The 27,976-nt window shown below is 36.5% G+C and overlaps 1 protein-coding gene across 1 annotated transcript in view; it reads left to right on the top strand.

Annotated features, from left to right (window-relative positions):
- The first annotated feature begins 2,405 nt into the window (after positions 1-2,405).
- Positions 2,406-27,976, top strand: part of LOC107660235 (ribosomal protein S6 kinase alpha-2-like) — a 54,422-nt gene continuing 28,851 nt past the window's right edge. Inside the window, exons 1-5 of the mRNA XM_016449503.1 lie at positions 2,406-2,747; positions 17,280-17,396; positions 20,330-20,411; positions 23,690-23,770; positions 24,507-24,586. Coding sequence (XP_016304989.1) covers positions 2,649-2,747; positions 17,280-17,396; positions 20,330-20,411; positions 23,690-23,770; positions 24,507-24,586 — 459 coding nt within the window. The 5' untranslated portion in view covers positions 2,406-2,648. The remainder of the gene's footprint in view (positions 2,748-17,279; positions 17,397-20,329; positions 20,412-23,689; positions 23,771-24,506; positions 24,587-27,976) is intronic.

Here is a 27,976-nt window from a genome sequence, read left to right on the forward strand (position 1 = left end):
GGGTCGTCACATGTGGTTGCCGCAAGCCCGCTGGACGCTCTTTCGTCGAATCCGCCGGCCGCGCCGTTCTCAAGCCCCCAGCCTCTGCTCACTCTAGGCCGCCGTGTGTGACGCTGTTTCGTTGTGAAAGCGAAACTACTTTGTTTGGTCTTCCAAAAGAGGACACGACTAGAAATCAGTGGTTAAGTTGTATTTACAACACTGTTCCAGAACAGTTTAACCCAAATATTCAGATGTGTGCAGCACATTTTATGGAGGACTGTTTCCTGATCCTGGGAGAGTAGACTACAATGCCGGCTGTTCTGACTCACAGACTGTAAGTACGTTTTTTATATTTAAAGGATTTGCCACTGACGATTCAAACGCGAGTTTTTTGAGCAGTGTAGAGTAGCACTTGTTGTTTGTAATTTCTCCGATCACAAATGCAGACATGGTTTTATGTTTATGCGGCACGATGCAACGCAACACGTAAAAAGACAGTGTAACGCCCCATTCACACGGGGCGTCAGCGTCATCGCCTCTCGTTTACTTTGAATGGAGTGACGTCAAGCGTTGGCGAAATTAATTGTGGGTCCGTCGCGTCGCGTTGGGTCCGTTGCTCGCGGCAGAAGTTGAAAACTTTTCAACTTTTCAAGTGCCAACACAGGCGTCAGCCAATCAGATCACCTTATGCAAATACCCTAGCGCAGACGCTAGCCAATCGCATTCATGTAACACCAGAAGACTAATGTGATTGGCTGTTGTCACTATGACGGTTGCGTCAGCACCAAGCTTCAGAAACGCCCTCCGTCAAGCGTTAACGCTGACGCCCCGTGTGAATCGGGCGTAAGTCATTATAATCCGTAATTATGTCCCCACTGGATGCAACAAATGCCTCGTTCATAATGCCTCGTGAATAACATCAAAAATGTAATGTTTTTGTCTCATCGCTCCGGCCGGACAGGGCATCACAGTATGGTAGGGGTGTAACATTTCCGTCACACGCTTGAGGAATTCGTCCAATCACAACGCTCTGGATAGCTGGCCAATCACAGCACACCTTGCTTTTTAGAACGATGAGCTTTGTAAAAATCGACGCTTTTCAGAAAGGCGGGGCATAGAGGAGAAACAATAATGTACAGTATGTGGAAAATAATGTGTTTTTTGAACCTTAAACCACATAAACACATTTCATTACACCAAATACACCAAATAATGTTATTTTTAGCAGCATCATATGACCCCTTTAAATATTCTATTTGACAAATTAGGTGTGGTGAAAATTCTGCAATATTTTGTTGGATATTTCTCATTTGTAATAATCAAGAAATACCTAACTACTGCTTACAAATTACTAAAGAAATGTAAATGCAGACATACCTTTTATGCAGCTTGACATAATATAGTAAAGTTAATGCACCAAAAAAAAAAGAACTAAAAGACTTCAAGATAAAATAAGCACCACTATTATAGAACACAACATGTTTTTAACTCTAAACTGTTCGAGGGGGGTTGTTTCATTGCAATCTAGCCTTTGCTCTCAGCACAAAACCCCTGCGGCTAAAAAGAGCTGCGGTCAGAGTATTTACCTGGCATAAATGCTTTAAACACTCCAGGCATCACAGGAAAATGCTGCAATAAAATAGAAAATCATTTGAGCTGATTCAGTTCAGTGAGTTTGATTTTAGTACACAAAATATAGTCATACAAATCCAAAGTTAATTTAAGTGCACAGACCTAATAGGTACAAAAGTGTACCTTTTGAAAAGGTACCACCCCAGTGACAGCTTTTGTACCTTTTTTTTTTTTTTGGTGCAGGAGCAGCCTCCGTCAGATTTGAAAAGTTGAATTAAGTTGAAAGTTCATACTCTGAAAATACTAAGTCAAAGACAAGTTTTTCCAAACGCTCCTCCCATTTTCCATTGGCCAGAAAAACATAGTTCTGCCCCAAAATTACTCATTGATTGTGACAAAGGTGCACTTTAAAAAATGCTGGGTTAAATTCAACCCAGTGCTGGGTAAAATAGGGACAAACCCAGCAATTGGGCTGTTTTGACAAAGTGGTTGGGTTAAATGTTTAACCCAACCTTCTGGGTAGTAACCCAACCGCTGGGTCAAAACAGCCCAATTGCTGGGTTTGTCCCTGTTTTACCCAGCACTGGGTTGTATTTAACCCAGCATTTTTTAGAGTGTGAGACAACAATCAGAGCATTGTTTTGATAGCACCATAGAGCATTTTTTTTTTCAGGGGCATTAACATATGAATGGCTTTCTTATAGTCCCCTCAGCATATTTATTTGGGGTAGAACTAATTCGTATAACATTAAAAAAAAGAAAAAACCGCCAGCCTTCAGCTTTAAGGAGCTCAGTGATTGGGGAGGGATCTTCAGCACAGCGTGAGTGTGAAGGTGGTTCTGAGGAGGACAGCTCCCGTCATCTCTGCCGTGCTACAACCGAACTGGCGAGCCCGCGCGAGTGGTACGGGCCAGCGTCCGCAAATGTCCCCGAACCTGCAGGTTTGGCTCTGTCATGGCCTCCCCCCCTCATAAGTGAGCATTATGGATTAGTGGAGGGGAGGCGACTGTAAATCCCCACTGTTGTGCTGATCTGGATTTAAACGCTGGACAGATAAATTGTCATTTGAAGATAGTTGCAGGCGAGCCGAGTCAATGGATACGAACATGCGCAAATTTACGGTGAGAAGATGGTTTTCCGTGTACCTGCGCGGAAAGTCGCGGTCCAAAAGCTCGAGTTTATGCAAACTAGAGGTGGGTATCACTTCATTTGTTTCGCTTACCAGCCTGTGTGTCTTATTTCTTGAATTAAAGCTGTCGAGTGCCTGTAAACCATGTCGAAATCTGACCGTTGCTGTGTAAAGTGCTGAAGTGCGAAATGTGAAAACGCAACGGCGAATATGTCAGTGTTCAGCGTTGCTCCGATTTATTAACAAAGCTTGTATTTGGTTATTTACATCAAATATGCGTTGTGTGTTCGATTAGATTTCTCACAGGCTTTGATTTGAAATAGCCTGACCTAGTCAGAAAAGCATAGGCTATAGGAATGTGTAGCCTGCAGGATTCCTCATAATTTGGAACACATCCTGAAGGATCCGCTAAGAATCAGATAAGATCCCATTGCAGTTCTTGCTGTATTTGTTGTTTCCTTTTTGTATATTGTTTATCTTTACACCCTGCATATAAAGTAATGGGTTAATTGCAGCAGGAGAATTTTACAAAGCTGTAAGGGTTTTTAAATATTAAGAGTTGCTGATGTCCTACGTGAACAGTTTATGGCTTTTTACAGCATATAGCTTTTGGGACCCTAATAGTTTGATTGGACTTGAAACTGACATTGTAAAAAAGTGTAAACAGTAAAAATTCTATCCAAAAACAAGCATATAATTTTATTTTACAATATTGTAGAAAGTCTAAAATATTGGTGAAATATTGTTGAAATATTCTTATAGGTAAAAAGATGATTTGTCACCTCAATTTACTGATAAAGCTGTATTTCCCTGCACATAAACCATCGCATTTGTTTATGTTGTATAGTTAAAAAAGTCTCTTTTTTATTTTTATTATCAGGTAGATTCAGAGTTATATATGGTGTATAACTCTGATGGTGTTTGTTCGTCTCTGTGTGGGCAAAATTATGCGAAATTAGAGAACATTTCCCTTGGTATATTTTATTTTATTATTTTTTTTAAGAATAATTAACCTCAAGATTGAACTACTTTTAAAAATTGTATTGATTATTATACAATTTTAGAACAACTACAATATGATTCTCATCGGAGGCAGTACACACCAACCTCAGCAGAAGCAGTAAACATGTCCTGGTTAGATTTTTAACAGCTGTGGACCCTTCCTGTGTTGTTTTTGCTGAACACTCAAATGTCTGCTGACAACAATGATCAAAACTGACATACCTGTCTCTCAGTATTAATAGTTAAGGCCTCAGAAGAGTTGCATTCTCTGAAGCATCTGTGCCCTTGCCCTGATGTCCAATGGATGATGAAATGGACCCAACTTTTATGTCTGTTCTCTCTGATACCTGTACACTGAACTGATGTGTGTGTATATGAAATGACAACAATAGAGCACATTTAGGCTAGCAGGTTGTTAGAAATCGTGCATAGTTCAGCATCTCGTGGAAAAGTTCTGTGTGTGCGGGCACTAGCTTGGCATTTTAGTACGTGTTTTTGTTTCTTTATGGCATAAATGTTGTCTTATTACTTTGTCATCTTTGAAATATTTAAGTAGAAAGTAGACTTTTTCACTGTTAAGCAGCTAAATGTTGCCACTGTTGTCAGAAATTTCTGATGTGTTTAAGCTCCATGCATCACTGAACCTGACAAAACTCTTGCCACAGCATTTTGAAATGATGGGTCATGGAATGTTCAATTGCCAAAACAGGATTGAAATATTGGAAATCCATATGCGGCTTAGTTTTAGATTAACAAAGTACTGCATGTACTGTACTCTGCAGTCTCAGTGACCACATGGAGGCTACATCATTGTCATTAAGATCCATATTCTGGATTATCTTTATTCTGAAAAGATGTGTGCTTCAAGTTTGGAGATCTGCATCTTATCATTTCACTGTTGAAATGATATACATTTCACAGTGTTTATTAATTCCACACAGTAATTAAAGCAACTCATTATTTCACATTTCTGGGTTTCTCAGAAGCAGAAGTCGTCATAGTTGTATATATATATATTTGCATTCCCATTTGCTCAAATAGCCAAAGCTAAATATTCCACGAGAGTGCTTTCACGACTTTAAAAAAGAGCAAAAAAATAAATAAATGAATAAATAAAAAATAGAGAGAGACTGATAACGACAATCAGAAGAGAGAATGAATTTACCGTCACTTCCAGCCACTGTATTAGAAACACTCTCACAGCAGTGTTAACTAGTTTTTAACTTGATGCAGGTATATTGAAATTTGAAGGTAATATAAGTTATGTTAATCAGGTTAATGCATTTACAGGACACACACAGAATATAAATATGGCCAAATTTTTATGTGCATGTAAACATGGTCAATGACAGTGATGTTCCTCTTCATCCAACAGCCAATAAACAGTTAGCTCTAAATGTCTGACACAGTGAGCCCGTTAGAGAAGCAGAAATATGTGCCCTTAATTCATCCTTCAGGCTATAATAAAGTCCCACTGTGTACAAAAGGTATTTTCTACCACCTTATTAAATTTATGTATTAACTCTAGATTTGAAATGTCAGTAATTCTGAGCATAATGAGTTTAGATGCTCATTCTCAGTGTTTTGAGAAGGTCTTGGTAACCTTTAATGCAGATAAAGACAGTCTTTATCTCAGTCACAGAAACCTGAAGAGAGGAGATCATATTTAAACACCAGTGATAAGTATAGTCAGCATATAACACAGCCCGAGAAATGAAATGGCTGGAGTAATTTAGTTAGTGCAAACACAGGCCCAGCATCACTAGGCTTAGCTTTGAAGTCATCAGGTTTGGCAAAAGCAATCATGTGGAGGTAAAATGATAAGAAGACAGGTTTAATTAAATGTGAGATCAGTAATCAACAAAAAAAAGATCAGTGTATGATGTCAGTCTGTGATGTAATAGCAAACAACTGTCCAATGTGATGCTTACATGCAATATATTACATTCCCAATGGGTTTTTAGTGTAGCTGTTTTCGATTTATGAGTATGTTAAAGGAATAGTTCACCCAAAAATGAAAATTTGCTGAAAATGTATTCACCATCAGGCCATCCAAGATGTAGATGAGTTTGTTTCTTCATGGGAACAGATTTGGAGAAATTAAGCATTACATCACTTGCTCACCAATGGATCCACGCGACTCCAGTCCATCAGTTTTGTGTTGTGCAGTAAAAAAAAAAAAGCATTGTAATTAGCAAGGCTTGTTTGTAATAAACAAATACATTTTTAACTCTAGCTAAAATATGAGTCCACTATCCATAATATTGCTTTCTCTGGTGAAAAAGTCGTTTAGTCTGAACCAGGAGAGAAATATGCACAGATCAAGCACCATTTACAATCGCAAACAGTCCAAATCACTTGTTCTGAACAAATATGTCGGTGGATTTTAGATGTGAGAGGACAACAGGAAATTGGCTTTTTCATTGGAGGAAACATTATTATGGTTTAAAGTAAAAAATAAAAAAAAATCTCGATGGATTTGTTTCTTACAAACATGCAGCTTTTCACGTCACAAGACATTAATTGATTGACTGGAGACTTTGTGTGTATTACTTTTGGATTATTGTCCAATTATATCATTATATGACTCTCATTCTGACGGCACGCATTCACTGCAGAGGATCCATTGGTGAGCAAGTGATGTAATGCTAAATTTCTCCAAATCTGTTCCCATGAAGAAACAAATTCATCTACATCTTGGATGATCTGAGAGCGAGTTTTGGGTGAACTATTCCTTTACGGTCTGTGGTTAACTTTATTTTAATAGAAACTTTAACCCGTTTAATCTCAAATTAATTCCCAGACATGAAAATATCTAAATGATGTGTCATTAGTAACCCTTTGAAATAATCCCTTTGAAATTTTTTGGAAAAGTGTGTGAAAAATTGTGTTTTATGGTCGGTCACAATTGTGACCGGTGGGATAATGTGTGTACTGAATTAACATATTTCTGCAGTCATAAAAATGGTTATATATCTTAGCCCAGCTATTTTAAACTGTTTGAGCACATTCTAGGGTTACTATTGTGCATAAAAATCCCTTCCGGGAAAAAGTTCCGGTCCTTGATTCTGATTGGTTGAGGTTCAAAGCTGTTGTAAATTACTCTACAAATGTACACCTTTGTTTACGTCTGTGTGTTGCTCGGCAACCAATTTGTTGCAACCACAACCGTTTCTGAGGAACTACATTGTTTGGCGAAAGAATGTTTTTATTATCATTACACTTTATTTGCTCTGTTTTATTTTGTGAAACCTTACTATGTATATGGAATAACCGTTTTATAAAAGCAATAAGCCCCGTGAAGCCGTGGTTTACAGTGAATTTATAACAGCTAAGGGGGTTTTAGGCACTCCGCTCCACGTCATACCTAACAACGCCCCTTAGCTGTTATAAATTCACTGTAAACCACGGCTTCTTGGGGCTTATTGCTTTATTATCCCACCAGTCACTATTGTGACCATCAAGATGTTTACTCGTTCTATGACCACACTCAACAAAACAGGATATACGTGAATACATATATAAATGCTACACACCTTAAAGATAATAAAAAAGATCATCATATATCATGTCATATCTTTATGTTAACATAGCCTTTTGTTTTGGAGCTTTGATGCAGTCATCATCTTCTCAAGGTGCAAACAGGAAATAAACTGCTCTGGTCATGTGACAATTTGCACTAATCATGTGAAACTGCACATATTTAATTGAGACCCTTTATTTATTATTTCTTTTTTTTTTCATATTTGCAGGAAGTGCACTAAAGCATCAGTCAGTAAGATCTTTATAAATGAAAACCGTTTTTATGGTCACTATTGTGACCTTTGGGATTAAATGGGTTAATGCTTTGTTTGTACACACAAAGAAAATGTATATCTTTTTCTTACATCAAACTTTCCAGACAGAGTAGGCTGACCATTCAGGTTTTTATCCAGCTAAATGAACCTAAACCTACAAGCAGTCCACATATTTTTGTTCTCACCCCTAAAACAAACTTTTAGCCAGTGAATCCATGAGAATTGTTTTTAATCTACAGGAGCCAGGCGTTTATGGAATAATCTACAATTCCTCACAGTTCCCATTGGTATAGCATTAACAAAGCAATATTTTTGCATGAAACAAACAATGTTGTTCTGTTATGGTAATAACATCTGTGTTTACAGAATTGAACAAATACAGACATGAACAAAGAATGAGATGCAAATATAAAGATGACTATGCATCTTTTTACAAAGGACAGTTTTGATTTTTCTCTCCTTATTGTTGTACTACACAGGTATATTAGCCTGATAAAAACAAAGATTTATTTCTTTATTTGAAGTTAATTATGTACTTAATACAAGGTAGCTATTGCCATATATGCTTTTTTAAAGCAATATTTTATTAATCCTTTTTTGTAAAGGAAGCCATGTAATTCTGCTCCCATCATTCTGTGTTCAGGGTTACGTGTAGTTTCATCTATAAGTTGATGCATATTAAGTTTATTAACAATTCATAATATGGCTAATCTACTTATGCAAGAGCTGAAGTAAAATCTAAGCTAATCTAAGTCCAGGCATTAATTTCTATACAGGGATCTAACAGATCTTTATCCATGTCAGGTTATGTAACGCTGTCACGTGTCAGATTTGCAAAGATACTATAGATTTTATTATGACTCATGCACTTGTCTTCAGTAGTTACTTCAGTGCAGCAAAATTTACCTTCTGAAAAATCTGTACATGCCAAGAACTGCTGGGAATTATATCATAAATATAATGTGAAATAATAGAGTACTTTTTCGACAATAAAATCTCTAATCTGTTTGAGCGCAATGATTTTACAGTAATGTGTTGACTGAAAACAATGCAGTGACTACTTAACTTTGAAGTGAAATTGAACTAAAATAGGAGTGCTTGGATGGCTGTGCTAATACGTATTGACCTTATTTTGTAGAAATGTGTAAAATATATCGAGGATTATGTGAAAATATATCTTATAAAACTGATTCTCCTGACTGTAAGTTCTGACTGGATAAAGTTGATAAATGCATGAAAACACACACCCATCACTGCAAATTCTATATTATTATCTATATTTATTATATATTTAATTATTATCTATATTCTCAGTGTGTAAACTGCCTGGAGTTAGACTGCTATGCTACTTTTCTGAGCAACTGGTGTACGATTTTCACCTGGTAGATGACACAACATTAGAGACTTTTACTTAGAAAAGGTAGAAATCTAGTTAAAATTAATAAATGTAATTCTGGGCAAATAGAGTGCAAAAGCACAGTTTTTCAGCTTTTGGTGCAATTTGTTAGTCACGTTTCTCTGATCGTTAGTCATTTCTGTGCAGAATCATGGGTAATGTAGTTTTTCACTAGGTACTCCGCTGTTGAGCACGATTATTTAAATAATAATAATAAAAAAAAATAATGCGGGCTACATTCACAAAAGCATATACCATTGATTAACAGCCTTGAAGCTCACAGTAGGTCTGTCTTTAAATGGTTATAAGTTATCGTTCAAAATCAATTCCCTTAGGGAGACAATGAATAGGATTTTCCTTTGTACCCTATAGTAACTATTGAAATTAACATTGGTGTTCTACTGCAATGGTCCTCTAGCTTTTGTCGCAATAAGCCACTATAGGCCATGCGTTACAGAAATTTGACAACAGTAAAGGGAGTTTTAGGCCCTTCACTTTGTGCTGTGCCAAAGAAAAAAATCACTGCAGTGCGTAGCTTTCATTTTGACACAAAGGACTGGAATTTTGACTTAAATTGATCAAATTTTAATTATTGTGAGCATAAATCAATGATCACTCTGAAATATATGCTGTGTTCTGTTAATGCGTGAACTTCGTATTATTTGTAGCGCACAAGTAATAATCGCAATAAGCTTTGTGCTCTGTTACATTTTAATAAAGAAAGTATCAGCCTTAAAATTCCGTCAAATTCATATGAAATTCAAACAATAAATACCATTTTGGCACTCTTTAATGCGACATGAGCGTTTGCTTTAGCGCCTCAGTTCAAGCGGCACGTGAACCCATCATATCTTTCTCTTTATTACTATAGTACGAAATAAACATAAATGGACATCAAAAGGTATATCATAAGATACAGTACAACCTACTGAAATGTCTCATGTAATCGCTCATTCAGTGTTTCAAACTGTGGAAAGTGTTTAAAGCTTGTAAACTATGCCACGTAACAATACATTTACCGCACAATAACCATTCGGCGTCCATAAACTAATAAGTCAGCTAGAAGAAATAACTATAAAGAAGAGCATTTTGCTAAATGTATGCACTGTATTGCATATTAATAGTTTTACTCAACCTGTTGTCTACATGATAAGAAAAAATGCATGGAGCTAAAGATAGAATTCAACAGCTCCCATATAACTGCATGTTACTAATGAAGAAAAACAGACTGGATGTGTGCAAGACAATATGACAACATTTAGGATGCATTGAGGAGGAGCCCAAACTCAATGGCCAAGTGATGCTGACATAGTTATGATTCAGGATATTGGCACAGATTCTGTGTATTAAACAATTCTTTGTGACTTTATATATAGTTCTCAATTTGAAAAATTAATTTATTTCCCACTTTAAGTGAACCTTAGTTCCCAGGACATCTACAAGATGGATTAAAATGCTAATGCTGTAAAAGGAGGGGAGACATAAACATGACAGTATGACTGAAATGTTAAGGTGTTTAAAAAAATAAAAAAATAAATAAACATGTTTAATCTGTGGCACTTAAAAAAATTATTTGTCTATTTTTTGTTTCTTATACTGTCTAGCCAATGTCTCCTTAAGTGATTTTTTTTTTTTTGTCTGGAGCCCTGTTGTGATGTAGAGCTATTCTGTATTCAAACACAGTAAAGTGAGTTTGCATGCTCTTTGTGGCAGATCGTGAGCTCTCACACATAGACAGAAGCTGGTATAGTGTGTAGGCTGGTGTAGAGCATCTCTGATATTACTATACCACACTGTGCCATATTTCAAGATCCATCTTTAGATTGCAGGACCATCACAGCAGTCCTACCGCAGTCTTCTGCAGTAAAATGTAAATAGATTTTTGACACCAGAATTGTAGGAGAATTAAAGAAAAACATATTCACTAAAAATAAACTGTGCTTACTGAAAATGTTGTTTATCTGCATGCACTCTCTGTTGTTGTTTTACCACCCAATTTATATAATATAAATTAACCTCTTACGTTATTTGCTTGCTTTTTTGTAAGACATTAAGCAACCCATCAAATCTAGGGATGCACGGCGTTAGATTTTTGCCGATATCCGATATACCGATATTTTTGGAAATATTTTGGCTGATAGCCGATATATATTTCCCTTTGTTTTGAAACAACACCAGGTCTCTCCTTGAAATTATAAACATTTTTTTTAATTTTGGTTAGCTTTGAGCAAAAACTTATTTGTTAGAACTACTAATAAACATTTTTAACGTTCTTTTTTTTTAAATTAGTGTACATTTGAAAGCCTTGAAAATAACTATAATAAAAATCAATCTCTGCTGTTTTTTTTTTTTTTCCGGACATGCAGTTGAGACATTAACATTTTATTTGTGGATTTAACATGAATAGATGATCTAAAGCAAAAGAGCTGTAAAAAATATATTTTAGAGCTCCTTGTATTTAAGTTTTCATAATCCATTAGAAAAAAAATATATTACATATTAATGAATAAATCTGTATATATAAAAATATTTAATTTACGAGTGTCATGTTTGTTATTTTTATCCATGTAATCTATAGCTTCTGACCTTTAAATCAAAACAGACTCGTGAGTTTATGACATCAAATACTGCTTTATTTATTCAGAAACACAAGTATCTTAATGATATTTGTGTATTTAACTTTAATTTTATTACAAGTAGGCCAACAGCCCCCTTAAGTAAATAAAACGCCTTACGCCTATACGGGCATTAGGACCTGGGGGAGTGTGCCGCTGCTGCTGCTGCATGCGCTAGTTACTGTTGACTCTATCGCACCGGACACGTCGTTCTGTACCTGCATTCTCAGATTAAATGCATCGATCCAAAACAGTGAATCATTCAGGCAAATGTTCACTTCAAGAATGACCACACTGCTGATGTGATCTTATCGCTAGCACAACCCTGAGCACAATATGAGCTATTCATCTTATCGGCAAGGCATATCGGCATCAGTTTTTCAAATCCGATTCCGATAACGTTCTGATAATATTGTGTAGCCCTAAAGCCGGGCATACACTGTGTGATTTTTGTCCAATTTTGAGCCGAATTCTGACTCGTGTGACTCTTTTTTGAGTCAGGGCGAATTTCTGCATTGCCGTGCGTCGTTTGTCGTGAAGTGATTAACCTCTCCCAAACGCCAATCGGACGGTCGGATGAATTTCTGACATGTCAGAAATTATGGTAGCCTCTAGTGAGGGTATCGCACAGTTGAAGCAGATCTACGAACCTGCACGGAGACAGAAATTAAACCATTTCATCTTTAATGCAGCAAGAAAGAAAATGAAAATAGGGAGATCTTTGTAAGTTCCGTCGCTATAAAACTAGCTGCAATTTAGCAAACTGCTGCTTACCTCCAGTTCGTGTTGCAGAATGGATAAACCATATGCTCATGTCTTCCAAGCAATAATAATAATGATTTAATACATTAATTGGAAATGCCAAATCCTCTCGATATCACCGATAGCTGATGCTTTTTTTTTTGAAGATATCTCTGGCTATCATCTATATACACGGAGTTATCGTGTGCGCAACCGGAGTATTTTACACGTGTATCGTGAGCACATAAATCATGAGCTTTGGCTTTACATCACATGCAATCTACTCGTACAGTGTGAGTTGGCACCTTGCTGAAATCGCACAGAAATCGCACAGTGTATGCCCGGCCTAATCAGATCTGAAATGCAGGTCACACCAGCTGACTTTCATCATGCTGTTGATATCCAGTGATGTGTTTAGACAGGGTTCTGATCTACAGTGTTTACCCTCTCTATCTAAAGCTGGTCCCACTGAGTATTGTGATTTATTCATATTATTTTTCATTTTCAAGTCTTTCCAAAATGAGTCATATTTACATGTAAAGGATGTGCGTTTCAGCTGAAAATAACATCAGAAGTTTTGTCTTTTAAAGCAGAATCTTGAAAATGAAATGGAACCTGTGACTAATTTTGAAAGATGTATGTAGCAATTCTGTATCTTATACACACAAAGCATATAGGATACTTACTGTAATTTCAGTAGAGTTTGGCATTAGCATGTTGCTAAGCTTAAGCATTTCATTTTTTTATAAAAAAAAAAACAGTATAATATAAACATTAGATATTAAGTTAACTGGATTTACATCCAGTTTCATGTAACTTTTTCTGTTAAATAAAGAAAAAAATTATTTAAAAAAGCATGTGCTAACACAGATGACAAATAAATAGTGTGTAAAACCATCATCAGTTATCATTGAACTATTAATACTTATCAATATTTGAATCTTATCAATACTTTTTGGTATTGTATGAAGTACATATCAAAATTAAACACTCTGGTTTAAACACACTCTCATTCAATGAATGTGATGTTCCATAGAATTTGGCCAAAAGCAGTTATCTTAGAAGGCTGCATAATTATGCTGTCTTTCATTTGAAACATATTTCATGTGAGGAGTGTGCTTATAATGTCACACAATTCACAATGGGCTTGTATTAAACCTCAGTTAGGTGAGCAAAATGAAATAAATCTAGTATCTGTTTGCTTATGATTGCAGTAGCACAGCTTTCACGCAATCAAAAGGAAATTATTTTGTGAGATGAGTCTGAAAATGGAAGCACTCAGGCCGAATCCTAAATTGAAAACTAAATTGAAAAGCCTGGTCGGTCTGTTGACAAGTTGAAGGTTTTTTTTTTTTTTCCTTTGGAAGTGACAAATTCTAAATCAATCTTTGTAGATAATTTCCTTGCACTTAAACTGAATTCAGCATATAAGAGTTATTTGAATATATAAAGGCGAGGCCAGGACTAGTTGTCAGATACTGTAAATATTTCTCAAGATGAGTTTATTTCTCAATTTTTTTCATATACAGATGACACGTTTATATACAAATTACTCTTGAGTCTAGGGCTGGGTATCGAGTTCGATACTTTTTAGGCACTGACCGAATTGCCTCGATACCATAGAGCATCGAAAAACGTCTCGTCGTTCGGTACCAAATTTCGATATCTAAGGGGTTAATCTCATCAGCGTCAGTGAACCAATAAGCCTGCAGCACTAGCCGGTGTGTTCGACTAGAAGAGGTGCGGCGCAGATCGATCAGTGTTTGTGCGTTTATGTTCTAAAATGAAAACGATCCTCGTCATACTGGCGTTTCTACTGCGTTTCAAGCTGGCTTTCCACTATCTCTGACAAGCGATAGACCGGTCATTCAGTCATTTATTTCCAATAGAGAGTAACGTTAGCGTGGGAGCTGCGTGGAGTTCCGATCATATGCAGATGTCCGTTCATACTACACAACCGAAAGCGCGTGTTACGTGAGCGTTCATCAAAACTCAATTTAAACCACCATCGAGTGTTTATAATAACTTCCGATTGCCGTCTAATGTGTGTTTTGGCCATGTAAAGTTCCTGAAATAGCTATGTTATTTCCTCTGAGTCAGAGCAGCGATCATGGAAGAGAGAACACAGGCAGACAGCGCTGGAAGCTGCTAATGCTCATCAGTTCAGGAACCGGTATCGAAGTCAAGGTATCGGTATCGATATCGGAATTTTTTTTACGATACCCAGCCCTATCTTGTCTGAATGTTGGTCAGTGTGGTTTTATTGTGTTCACAAGAGCTATTTAAAGATATGATATTGGAGTTTTGGTTTGTAGAACAGAATTAAAAATTCACAACTCTAAAATCTTGAATGTAAACTTCCCCATGTGACAGCTATCCCCAATCTCTCCTCTGTCATTACCATCCCCATGATCTAAAGGTGAATTATCACCAAACAAGAGTTTATAATTCATCATCATATTCTGCTGATGATCACAATGAGCTCTGTTGCTTGGCTTGGCTTTTATGTGCGTAGCTCAACAGGAGCTGTCAGAATAGTTAATCAGGCCCCAGTGCTGAGGCTGAAGATTGTATATCCTCAGTTTACTCATCATCACGTCACAGGAGAGGCCCGGCCTGGACTTTGGTTATGTAATGCAGCTGCACATTTATTTATTCGTTTGCATGGCGTGCCATAAGCCGGTTTAAGCTGTGTCTCTGAGCTGTGTCAGTCCCAGCACGGTGCATTATTCAGCTGTGCTCAGCATTTGAGCTCACAGGAACATTTCTGCAGTGAGATAGTCCATACTGTCCCCTCTGCAGGCAGCCACCCTCACCTGGCAGAGCCCGAGAGAGAGAGAGTAGGCTGTTATTGGGAGATGACTGCATTTGGAACACAGCTGACCCTTCGCTAAGCTCCTTGGTTACTGTTACTCGCTCAGACAAGCGCTACAGAACATAGAAATAATTTGGAGATTTCTGTGATTTTCAATCAAATGTGCCCATAAAGTGGTGAAATTTTAATAGATATTTAATTTACTTGAAAACAGCAACTGTGGTTGCCAGAACTTTACCATAAAAAAAATAGTAGCAACATTTAAAATTTTACAGATTGATCTTAAATTTACAGTAAAAACATATATTTCATAAACTGAAATAATATTAATATACCACCAAATTACTTTTTTTTTTTGACAACCACTTTAAAAACAGAAAAAAACACAAGCTGAGGTAAATAATATTTAAACGGTGCAATAATGTCATGCATAAAAAACACCATCATGGTAACACTCATGACACTAAAATAATGCAATAAACATTCATTAAACAAGATGTAACAAAACCCTAATGTATATAAATAATAGGAAACATTTTGAAAAAAAGTTATTTCAATAAAAAGAAACATCAAATGTGACTTGTTCTTTACTTTTAAGAGTGTTTTACTGTAAAATGACATGAAATGTTCCTTACAGTTTTTCACCGTACAGACTAAAGGAATTTCACCATGGCATTTTTGCAGTTTTTACTGTTAAAATTACAAACATTTTTATTAATTTAACTTGGAGCAAATGTACTGTAAGTGTTCTTACTGATGTAATACATGTTCATTTTCCAAGGAGGACTGAGACAGTTTAATCTACAGCATGAGCTCCTCAACTTTTATTTAAATAAAATACATTTTAATGATAATTTAGATTGTGAACAGTGTGTGTGTGTGTGTGTGTGTGTGTGCGTGTGTGTGCCTAACCTCAGATTGTGCCAGGTAGCCTGCCACTATAATTATACTGTAAATCACACTGAATAAATGACAACCTGCTAATTACTTTTATACTAAAAATAAATCTGAACATAAACATGATATTTAACACTGCTTGTACTCTGTAAACGTGGTAACCTGCAGTTCTTACTTTAAGGAGCTATTTCTAACTGATGTAGTATAAAGATGCCATGCATGATTTATAGTTTAAATTCTATTATAATGTTTCAGATGTTTGTTTTTCTCTCCAAAATGATCCAGATATATTTGTTTATGTTGTTTATGAACAGAATATCCCCAATGCCATTATACTCTATGCAATTTCACCAAGCCCAGACAAAATCTGCAGACTTTTGCTTCATTTTCTGTATCAAGTTTGAGAAAAAGTCTGAATAGGCATACATCCGAGAGAACGAGCTATTGGAAAAGAAAAAAATGTAGGGCTGGGACTAGGTTACATGAATCGATTGTTGGTTGGATTTTGAGATGTGGGCAGATTAATGCAAGCTTGACATTTTAATAAAAAAAAATTAAGAGGTCACAAGAACAAATACATTGGCTCATTCACAATAAAATCTATAAAATACATTTAGAAAACGGAGAACTTTAAAAATTGCTATGTTTTCTCAAAAGTGTCAAATGCCTAGGATCATAGGATAAGATCTGCCATTAACTGATCCACATCATCCGCAGCTAAAAGAAAAGCCCAATCCAGTATTCAAGATCCTAATTGCCCTGACCATAAACTGTTCTGCCCTTCGGGAAAGTGATATCATGTCATCAAATCTAAGACTATCAGAGTGACGAGCAACTTCTATGCAACTGCAGTCTGTTTACTTAAAGTCTGCATCTTTACCAGTGTATGTCACTGTGCTCTACATTTTGTGTAGAGTTAATCTAATCTAATCAAATTAGCCAAAATATTTGATAAACGACGAGTCAAGTACCAAGGGGCATGTAGATGTTTGTAAATGACAGGTTTTCTAATTCTGCTGAAATCTGTGGAGCTTTCTGCAGGTTCCATGCTTTTTGCTCTAAGTAATTTCAAAGTACCTGTGATTCTTGTTGTTATTTGTATATTGCACACTTTTGTGTTTGTCATGTGCTTTCTAAAAAAACACCTATGAAAATGGCAATGGAATACATACACTCATGATCACACCATCTGAACCCTTTTCCTTGACCTGTTTACTACTGTTATTCATAATGCCAGATGGCATCATATCGCCAAATATGCTTAAACACACAGCTTTATGGCAGAAGCATTTGTTTATTTCCCTCTGAGCCGTGCCATCTGTTGCCTTTGCAGGATGACAGCATTTTAAAGGAGTTTGATATCAGCCATCATGTGAAAGAGGGCTTTGAGAAAGCAGACCCGTCACAGTTCGAGCTGCTCAAGGTGTTGGGTCAGGGCTCCTACGGAAAGGTGAGCTTTGAAAATGCTGCATTTGACTTACTCTCTGTGTGCTACTGTAATGCAGAGTCATCGATAGCTAAAATTAGATTTGCCATTTGTTTGGATGTAATTTTGTTAATGCATGTGGAGTTAATGGATTTAAAACCATTTTTGGTGTCCTTATAAACCCTTCAGTTGAACTTTAGAAAGTCAGGATCAGTTGTTGCAGGATTTAAATTACATAATTTTAACTGAGTATCCTGTGTCTCAAAACGAAAAAAATAAAACCAAGCAAGTTTTCAACCTAGTAAGATCAACACAAAGGCCGTTTAGTAAAGGTAGCTGCATAATCAGAGATACCTTTGGAGAAATTTTAAGCTAGCATCACATTTATTTTTAGCAGAGAAATCAATCCCAGAATGTAATGCAATTATCTTAATAAAAAAGACAAAGCAAGAGAACTGCTGATTATAAATATAATTAGAATTCACTCAATTTTGAACATTTCAACACTTTCAAAAAAGTGTTAGTCTTTTGCACTGTGCTTATGCTGTGTATTTGGTTTAATAGAGTACTGCATTGTTAGCTTAGCAACATGCTAACATGCCAAATTCCACTGAAATCGACTGTGAATGGAGTCTTCTGTGCTATTTGTATGAGTTACTTCCTATTTAGAATAATTCAATTTAATCACTCATGTTCCATGTCAGTTTGGATGTTGCCTCAGCTGCTTGTGTAGGTGGTTTAATTACTCCACTTTAACTTCTGCCTTTTACCTTTGAAACACAAAAGATGTCAGGCATGTTCAAAATTGCAAAAATTACAAAAAAGTATCAGTATCATACGACCCAAGTCTTCAGACGCCATGTGATAGCTTTGTGTGAAGAAGACATTGAAATTTTAGTCTTAATGCCTTTAAATGCTGACTACATAGGTAGCTCAGAGCAGAAAAGGAATTTCTGTCTATATTCACACAAAGCTGTCATGTGGCTTAAGACGACTTGATATACTGTCTTATGGACATGTTGACTTCTTTTATGGTGTTTTTCCAACTTTTTGGAGCTTGAGAGCCCCTGGACACTGACTAAGGGCCTGTTTACAGCTGGTCATTTAATGCATTTTCTTTGATCTGGTAGCTACTGTATCTGATGGTGAAAAGATCAGGTGTAAATACCCTCCGAAATGCTTTTGAGATTTAAATCCAGTCACTTAAACCAGTTCAAGAGTTGATCTGAGACGCATTCCAAACAAAACTGGACAAATGTAAATGCATTCGGTTGTTGAAACCACATATGTGACCCTGGAGCGCAAAAGCAGTCTTAAGTCGCTGGGGTATATTTGTAGTAATAGCCAAAAATACATTGTATGGGTCAAAATTATTGATTTTTATTTATGCCAAAAATCATTAGGATATTAAGTAAAGATCATGTTCCATGAAGATATTTTGTAAATTTCCTACTGTAAATATATTAAAACTTAATTTTTGATTAGTAATATGGATTACTAAGAACTTCATTTGAACAACTTTAAAGGCGATTTTCTCAATATTTAGATTTTTTTTTTTTGCACCCTCAGATTCCAGATTTTAAAATAGCTGTATCTCGGCCAACTATTGTCCTTTCCTAACAAACCACACATCAATGGAAAGCTTATTTATTCAGCTTTTATATGATATATACATCTCAATTTTGAAAAATTGACCCTTATGACCCTTATGTGTGAGAGCGTGTTATAGGCTATGCTATATGACATGTTATAGCCAGATGGCTTTGCTGCAGATGAGCAGCTGAGTATCTCTTCAGCAAACTGCCACAAATGATACTACGTTATCTTACGAGTGCTGATGCCACTCTCTCTCCTCCCTTACGAATATTAACCATGGTTAATTTGCATAAGGGCTGTTGCGGTCTCTGATCTTGAAATTAGCTGATGATGAATAAAATCTGTTGCTTTTGCTGACATGAACTCTATTAAATTTGCATATAATGAGGGATTAAAGATCAGATTTATATCGGTTTTGTGGAGACACATTTATGTGGCCAAGTGTAAATGGAACCAATAAATCAGATGACTACCCATTCAGTAAAAACACATGAAGTGTCCAGATGTAAACAGGCCCTTTGTTTTGTTAAAACGGTTCCATTTACACAAATGCGTTTTTGCAAAACGAATCAATTCCTGCGCTATATGCAAATTTAACTGAGTTCACAATGAAAGCAAAAAATATGAGCTGCATTTTATTTATCATCAGCTAAGCTCAAGATCAAAGACAGGGAGAGAGCGACATCAGCACTGGTAAAATAATTTAGTCTTACTGCTTTCTTTTAACGAAGATGAAAGTGTGTTTAGCATCTGCAACTTACTTTCAGTTTCATTTGCGGCAGTTTGCGCATCGGTTCGCTGAAAAGATACTCAGCTACTCATCTGCATCGGTGCGTGTTGCATTAGCCATGTCATATCTGGCTATAATGTCATATAGCCTATAGCACACGTTCACATATTTATTATTTTTTTTACATTTTGGGAGGAGCAAAAATTTACATATGTGGTTTCAACAAGCGGATGCACTTAAACTTGTCCAGTTTCATCTGGAATGCGTCTCAGATCAACTCCTGAAGTGGTTTATGTGATTGGATCTCAAAAGCATTTCAGAGGGCATTTATACCCAAGCTTTTTACGATCAGATAGCTATCCAATCAGAAAAAAATACATGAAGTGACCAGGTGTAAACAGGCCCTAATACAGGGGTGTTAAATTCAGTTCTTGGAGGGCCACTGTCCTGCAGAGCTTAGCTCCAAACCTAATTAAACACACCTAAACCAGCTAATCAGGGTCTACTAGATTACTAGAGGATTACTAGAAACTTCCTGGCAGGTGTTTGGAGCTGGTCGGAGCTACAGTTTGACATGTGCCCTAAGATGTGTGAATATTATGGGATTTTGAACTTACGCTTCATTTTACAGGTGTTCTTGGTGAGAAAAATCAGAGGTTCAGATACAGGACAACTCTATGCCATGAAGGTCTTGAAGAAAGCAACACTGAAAGGTAAAACTGACCCTTAAGCCCTTAAAATATGAGATCTGAATTATGACTCTACTCTACAATTTGTGTGCTTTGCATTTGTCAATCTTTCCCTAGTATGCACTGATGTAAAACCTGCAGTTATTATTTCACCACAACATGACATCTAACCCGTGAGTCATAACTGAGCTGCTAGGAGGCCTGAAGTGCTCACTAGCTGGTTTTTAAGGAGTATCTGAATCATCAACTTGTTTAACATGGGGAAAAGGTCCCACTCAGACAACCAGGCAATTTTCCTGAGTGACAGTTTTTCATTATTGCACACTTCAGATCCGTAGCAGCTTCCCTGGAACAAAGACAAGGAATTAATCTAATAAACAAACAAAGCAGATAAACCCGAAGTCTTAAGCATTTGATTTTACACACAAAAACACAAATTTAAACAAAACAGCAGTTATTATAGTGATTCATAGTGCTCAATTTGGAGTGGTAGTTTATTTCACAACCTGTTCACAACCCACATAACGTATTCGCTCGATGTAACCATGGTTACATCCCAAAGTCTTTGCTCTCGGCGGATGATGTTGTGCAAGTTCTTCATGTACGTGTGAATGAAAATAACAGTGTTGGTGACTGTGGCACCTCGCTGTCAGACCACAGCAATGCTGCAGCTGTTATATAAGACAGCACTCGTGTGAATGAAGCATCTTACATGCTGCTTTTGATGCCAGACTTGTCAAAGATTTGTAGTCCTGCAGGATTAAAGGTGAAGTCTGTACATTTTTGGATGTTAAAATGTACAGAATCAACTAAGAGTAGGTCATTCATCTAAACACTGACTTTTTAAACTAATAACATAAAATAATATAAATCATATTCGGGCACAGATCAGATCATCTTGCAAGCGTGTAAACAGCAAAAAAGCATGAGATCTGATATTTTTTCGTTCACATGGTGCATATCTAATTACTGTCCTTATGTCTAAATATCCATATCTGATCTTTTCTTAATAAGAATTGTTTATGTTTTCATGTCATCACTGTAATGTAACACTCATTTAGACATCTGCATATCCAAACTAAGTAATTGGGAGCTAAAAGATGACAGGCAGCTATGAAATGTGTAAACTTACAGGGAGACAAATTATTATTAGTTTTTCCACAAACATTTAAAGGAATAAGTAGTGACCACTTTGACATGCACACACAATTTGAATATATTCTGGTTATTTATAGTCTTATAAACCTGTTAACCCAATTGTCATCGCTTGATAGAAATCAATATAAGTGTCACAGTCATTGTCTTGTTCTGTTTTGTGTCTAGTCATGGTTTTCTGCCACAGTCTTTGTCTGAGTTGGTAGTTATAGTTTCTAATTAGTTTTGCACTTGTTTCCTGTTCTGTTGATGATCAACCTTGTATATTTAAGCCCTCAGTTTCCTCAGATCTGTGTTTGTTTTTGAAGTTATGTTAGATGTGTAGTGTGCTATCGCCCTGTTTATATATTCGGCCTATATATAATTTATGCCTGTATTAATTTACACAACAACACGTTTTGGGGGCCTGAAAATGCAAACTTGAAAAGTTTTTGAAAATGATACAGTTAGGCCATATAACTACAAAAATGCAAAATTGTGATGCGATGTCATGCATGCATATGGACTACTTGCACTGAGCCTCGTGACGCACTTCCGTTTTGAAATAATACAACTCAGTTATTTCCAGTTATGTATATTTTCAATGTGCCGCAATCATCTAGTTGACTTAAATGCCTATTAAAATTAGAGTCCGCGGGATGATTTCAAAATCCGGACATTTTCAGAGACAGGAGGAGAGATATTCTGATGATTACTGTGTGCAGAATTTTCCAAACTCAATGGAACGTGAAGTTTTAATCCAACATAAGCCGATCTGATAAAGCAATGGCTGGTAAACATACATGATTGTTTCACCACAGGGTGTCAGTGCTCTAAACTAGTAATCGTGACGCTGCAGTGTATGTGAGATCTAATGAATAAGATCAGAATGAACCTTTATTTTTCTGTATTAAATATGTTTAAAAATATGTATATGTAAATATGTCACTATTCTGTGTCATTTTTCATTCACAATCATTTCACTGAATGCAATGCCAAAATATGAATATTCAAAGCAGCCGCACTGTCAACTCGTTACTGTTAAAAATTAATTAAATGTTTAACATTGTTCAATTTCTATAATGCAGTTACCGCACATTCATTCAACCATTTTAAACATTGGAATAAGAGCACCAACGCACACAAGCAATAATGCTCTTACGAAAATTAGCCATGGTTATACTACAAATAAAACCAACATTTTTTTGTAGTTTTAGTTAAACTACAGTTAGTTGCAGTTGTAGTTAAACCATAATAAACCACAAATAAACCCGGGTTTTGCTACACTAACCATGGTTTTTAAATTTGATTATACAAATGGTAAACTGCAAAAAAAAATAAATAAATAAATCATGCTCACTACACTTTTACTATAGTAAAACCATGTTTATTTTTCGTAAGGGTGTTTATCAGTCAAATTCATTTAAAACTGTAAATTCAACTGGTATGAAATATGATCAGTAAGAGAAAAATGTGAAGACAAGCGCTGGACCTCGGCAGGTTAGTGGGGAAATATATTTATTTATTATTCAGAATTTATTTGGAATAGAAATATATTCATAAGAACATTTCAGCAGGTTGAAGATAATTCATGTTAACGCAGAGAATATGACTAATTGTTTTATATAAAAAAATTGCCAGCCCTAAAACGTAGTAATAATCTGCTTTCTCATGAGAAATGGTCTGTATGTAGGTGCACTAAACACTGACCGGAAACTCCCGAGCTGTACTGAGTAGAACACGGAAGTAGTTGTGCAAGTAGTCCATTACATGTTTGAATAGTGTTCCTTTATAAAGTTACATTGCTACTGGCCTGGCATGCTTAATACAGTAGTTTTCGTTGATCTGTGTGATCATTTTGACAACGTTGTCACCTGTATGCAAAAAACGCACAATGTTGTCACATGAATGTACACTTATATAGATTTATATTAAACATATTTAGATTATTTTTTAGGCTCTTTAAAAATGTATATCAATATCAACATAAATCACTATACAGATGGATGCGAGTCTCACGATCTGCATTTTGCAATTCATTGTACACTTGTGTGCTTTTGTCAAGGGAATGAATGACAGTGAATGAGTTATTTTTAATTATTTAATTTATAATTTTATTTGTAATCATAAATAATGAGTCTCTACATTTTGTCTCTTTGTATTTTAAGTGCGGGACAGAGTGAGATCAAAAATGGAGCGAGACATTCTCGCAGAAGTGAATCATCCCTTCATTGTCAAACTCCACTATGGTGAGTTGTTTTCTCAAGGGGAGACTGTAAACAACAGAACAAGAGCATTTAGACAAGAACATCAGTTTCTGAACCCCCTGTGCTCTACTGAAGTGACAAACAGACAGTGTTGTGGAGTGAATAACTACATGTAGAAATACTACTAACTAAACTACATTCTACAGTTGTATGACAGTAGCTCAGCTGTTTTCATAGCGCTGTAGCCTTTACAGTAATGAGCTTTTTTGTAATATTTTCTGTTCAAGTTTGATTATGTCTGATCTGATTGTAAAAGTAATTTATATTATCTGATAATTATTCATTTTAAAAAAAGATAGCCAGTAGCTTGAATTAGTGGTCGACCAATATTGTTTTTTTGACAGCCGATGCCGATATCATGGAAAGCAGGGTGGCCGATGGCCAATAAAGCCGATATATTTTTTTTTATTTTATTTAATATTTAAGAAATTTGAAATAATTTGAAAATTGATTAAAAAAATAAATGTGTAAAATAAACATGCTTATACTTTAAATTACAAAGTATTTTTCACAAATAAACAAATATTTAATCAAAATATAATTAAAAAGGAAGTCGGCCTTGGCGATATATCGGTCGACCACTAGCTTGAATGTAACATTTAAATTATGGGTGGCTCGAAACTTCGCAAACTACAATTTCAGGTTTTTACAGGTTTTTTGCCTTGTGCTTCTGAAAAAAATACTGCTTAAATGTCACCTTTGTTGCTTTTCCCCTCAGCCTTTCAGACAGAAGGAAAGCTGTACCTAATATTGGACTTTCTCAGAGGGGGAGATCTTTTCACACGCCTCTCCAAAGAGGTCAGTTTTTTGTGAAACAGCTCAAGTCAACTAAATAATTCTGCTGTTACAAAACAGGCAAACATGACATGCTTGTTCGGTTGTAAATGCTTATGTCTTCTTATAACTTATGTTGCTCTAAACCCCTACTATATCATTTTCTGGTCACACTTTATTTTAAGGTCCAATTCTCACTATTAACAAACCATTAACCACGACTTTTGCCTCAATAAACTCCTAATCTGCTGCTTATTAATAGTTAGTATGGTAGTTGTTAGGTATTGGGTAGGATTAGGGATGTAGAATATGGTCATGCAGAATATGTGCTTTATAAGTACTAATAAACAGCCAATATGTTAATAATCGGCATGCTGATAAGCAGCTAGTTAATAGTGAGAATTGGACCCTATACTAAAATGTTACCCATTTTCTCAGCTGTAACACAAAAGCTGATATTTTAAGAATGTTGTTGCTGCACTTTTCCACTGAAAGTGAATGGAAAGAGATGCTGTCAAGCTCTAAAAGTAATAATGTTCGCACGTTCCTCTTAACCAAATGCAACATGCTAAATTTGACAATGCGAGAATAAGTCGAATTGACTTCTTTTATGGTGGTTTTATTGTGCTTTGGTCACTTTTTGGAGATTGACAGCATTCTATTTAGGTTTATTGAATGTAAAAGATCGCAGTGAAGATTCTTCTAAATTTCTCAGTTTGTGCTCTAGGGGAGAAAAAAGCCATAAGGGTTTGGGATAACATGAGAGTGAGTAAACAAGTACATAATAATACCAATGTATTTGTGTCCACTCATTATACAATTGAACTGAGTAGCAGTTGCTTAGTGAAAGGCTGTAAGCATTCAGTCGTTTAGTAATTACCAAAACATCCACCTGCAACAGAGGTATATCCACATGTGCAGACTGAACTGATAGATTCTCTATTTATTACACCATATTCTCTGATAGATGGTGTAATTGGTCCCTCTTAGCACTTGCTATACTTTAATTCTTCTTAATGGAGTGTATGATTTTCTTGATCGCATCACTTTCTAATCTCCCAAATTCAGTAAAGCTTTCCTCAAGGATCTGTTCTCTTCGCACATGGGGAACAAATCTGATTATTGATCTATAGCGGGCAAGGCTTGCTGAGACCTATACTTTATGAGCTGTGAATCACACATTATAGCAGCAGAGGCCATCTGTGGAAAATTATCAGTGCCATTGTTGGGAAATTCAATACTGTGTAGATGCTGGATGAGGATTAAGGGGAAATAATTCGTTTTACATTGATTAGCACAGTTTGTGTCTGACGGTCGTATAGAGTTTGTAATAGATCCCCTGAGTGCTGAAGATATTCTCAACAACTGAAACCAAGGTCCTTCTTTACTGTAGCTGACAATTCTGTTATTAATACATACATACGCGTGTGTGTGTGTGTGTGTGTGTTCTCTTCCCAAATAAGTAATGCGTTTCTACACTAGATCACGTCTGGTAAATATCGGCTTCTGGATCTTTCCTATTATCCACTACCCATGTATACAGTTGTGGTCAAAATTTTACATACACTTTGCAGTATCTGCAAAATGTTAATTATTTGACCAAAATAAAAGGGATCATACAAAATGATTTTTTTGTATTTATTTAGTACTTTATCCACCACTGTATATATATACACACACACACACATACTGTACATACACTGCTCTTGGATCTTGGTGAACAAAATATTCAAGCTTAAAATGTTTACTTATATACACTGTGTAATGTTATTGGAAGAGACCTGAACTAAGCTGGACGGTAACATCACTGAATCAACAATGAACTGACTTTAACTGATAAACTGACTGTTTTCTATTGTCCTCTTGCATTATCGGCACATGTTTTTCCTGTTTAACACTGTAAAACTGCTTTGACACAATCTGTATTGTATAAATAAAGGGGAAAAAAGTGTTTTCAGTGGAAACCAAAATCTCCAACCCACCGAGGGCTGGATTTACTATCACACTGAAAATCAAAGTAAAAAACTGCACTTTGAAATTACACTTTGATCAAACTTGCATGAATTTCATCAAAACAGCTCATAATGTAATTCAGTAGTGTTTATGGTCCCAAAGTGCCTGTTTGTACTCCCAATAAAGTGTGCTCCTGTTGAGATGGGGATCTCCTCCCAGACCAAGATCAGGGCATCAGTGAGCTCCTGGACAGTCTGTGGTGCTACTTGGCAGCTTCAGATGCTCCGATACATAATGTCCCAGAGGTTGTCAAATGGACTCAGGTCGGGATAACTTGAGGGCCAGTCAATGGCATCAATGCCTAAATCATCCAGAAACTACCTGCACAGACTGGTCACATGAAACCGGGCTTTGGCATGCACTAGGAGGATCCCAGGGCTCACTGCGTCAGCATAAGGTCTGACAATGGCTCTGCGGAATTCATGTTTCATCTGAGGATTTCATGCTTTCACCTAACAGCAGTAAGTGTACCGTTGGCTATCAAATGGAGGTCTGTGCGACCCACCAAGGGTATTCCTCCCCAGACCATCACTGACCCACTGCCAAATCGGTCATGCTGGATGATGTTACAGGCAACTTAACGTTCTCCACGGCATCTCCAGACTCTTTCATGTCTGTCACGTGCTCAGTGTGAATCTGTTCTCATCCATGAAGAGAATGGGGTGCCAATGGCAGCCCTGCTAATTCTGGTGTTCTCTGGCAAATGCCAGTTGAGCTGCATGGTGCTGGGCTGTGAGCACAGGTCCCACTAAAGGACATCGGGCCCTCATTGAGTCATGAAACATGCACACCAGTAGCCTGCTTGAGGTAATTTTGTTGGGCTCTCGCGGTGCTCCCCCTGTTTCTCTTTAAACAAAGGAGCCGCTGCTGGGTTGTTGCCCTTCTATGACCTCCATCTTCAGGAATCTCCTCCATGCTCTTGTGACTGTACTGGGAGACACATTAAACCTCTTTGCGATGGCACAATGTGCCATCCAGGAGGATCTGGACTACCTGATTGGGTTGCGGGTTGCCTCAAGTAGTGAGGAGGACTCTAACAAAACACAAAACTAGAGACAAAGTCAGGAAGGATAAGGAGAGAGCAAATGTCTGTGGCCACCACCTGCAAAACCATTCCCTTTTTGGGAATTATCTTGCTGTTGCCTCTCCAGTGCACCTGTTGTTGCTTTCATTTTCACCAAAGCAGGTGAAAATGATACATAATCACTTATGTTTCTTAACTGGACAGATTGACATCCTTGAAGTTTAATTGACTTGGTGTTTTTTCTTGAAATATATATTTTTGTTACATATTTTCATGACGGGGACAAATCACCAGGAGTTAAAAATTCACCTCTGTGTTCACTTTATCACTTTATTTTAATATTGTGATGAATATATATATATATATATATATATATA

This window comes from Sinocyclocheilus anshuiensis, unplaced genomic scaffold (assembly GCF_001515605.1).
Source record: "Sinocyclocheilus anshuiensis isolate Anshui unplaced genomic scaffold, SAMN03320099.WGS_v1.1 scaffold475, whole genome shotgun sequence".
Lineage (NCBI taxonomy): Eukaryota > Metazoa > Chordata > Actinopteri > Cypriniformes > Cyprinidae > Sinocyclocheilus > Sinocyclocheilus anshuiensis.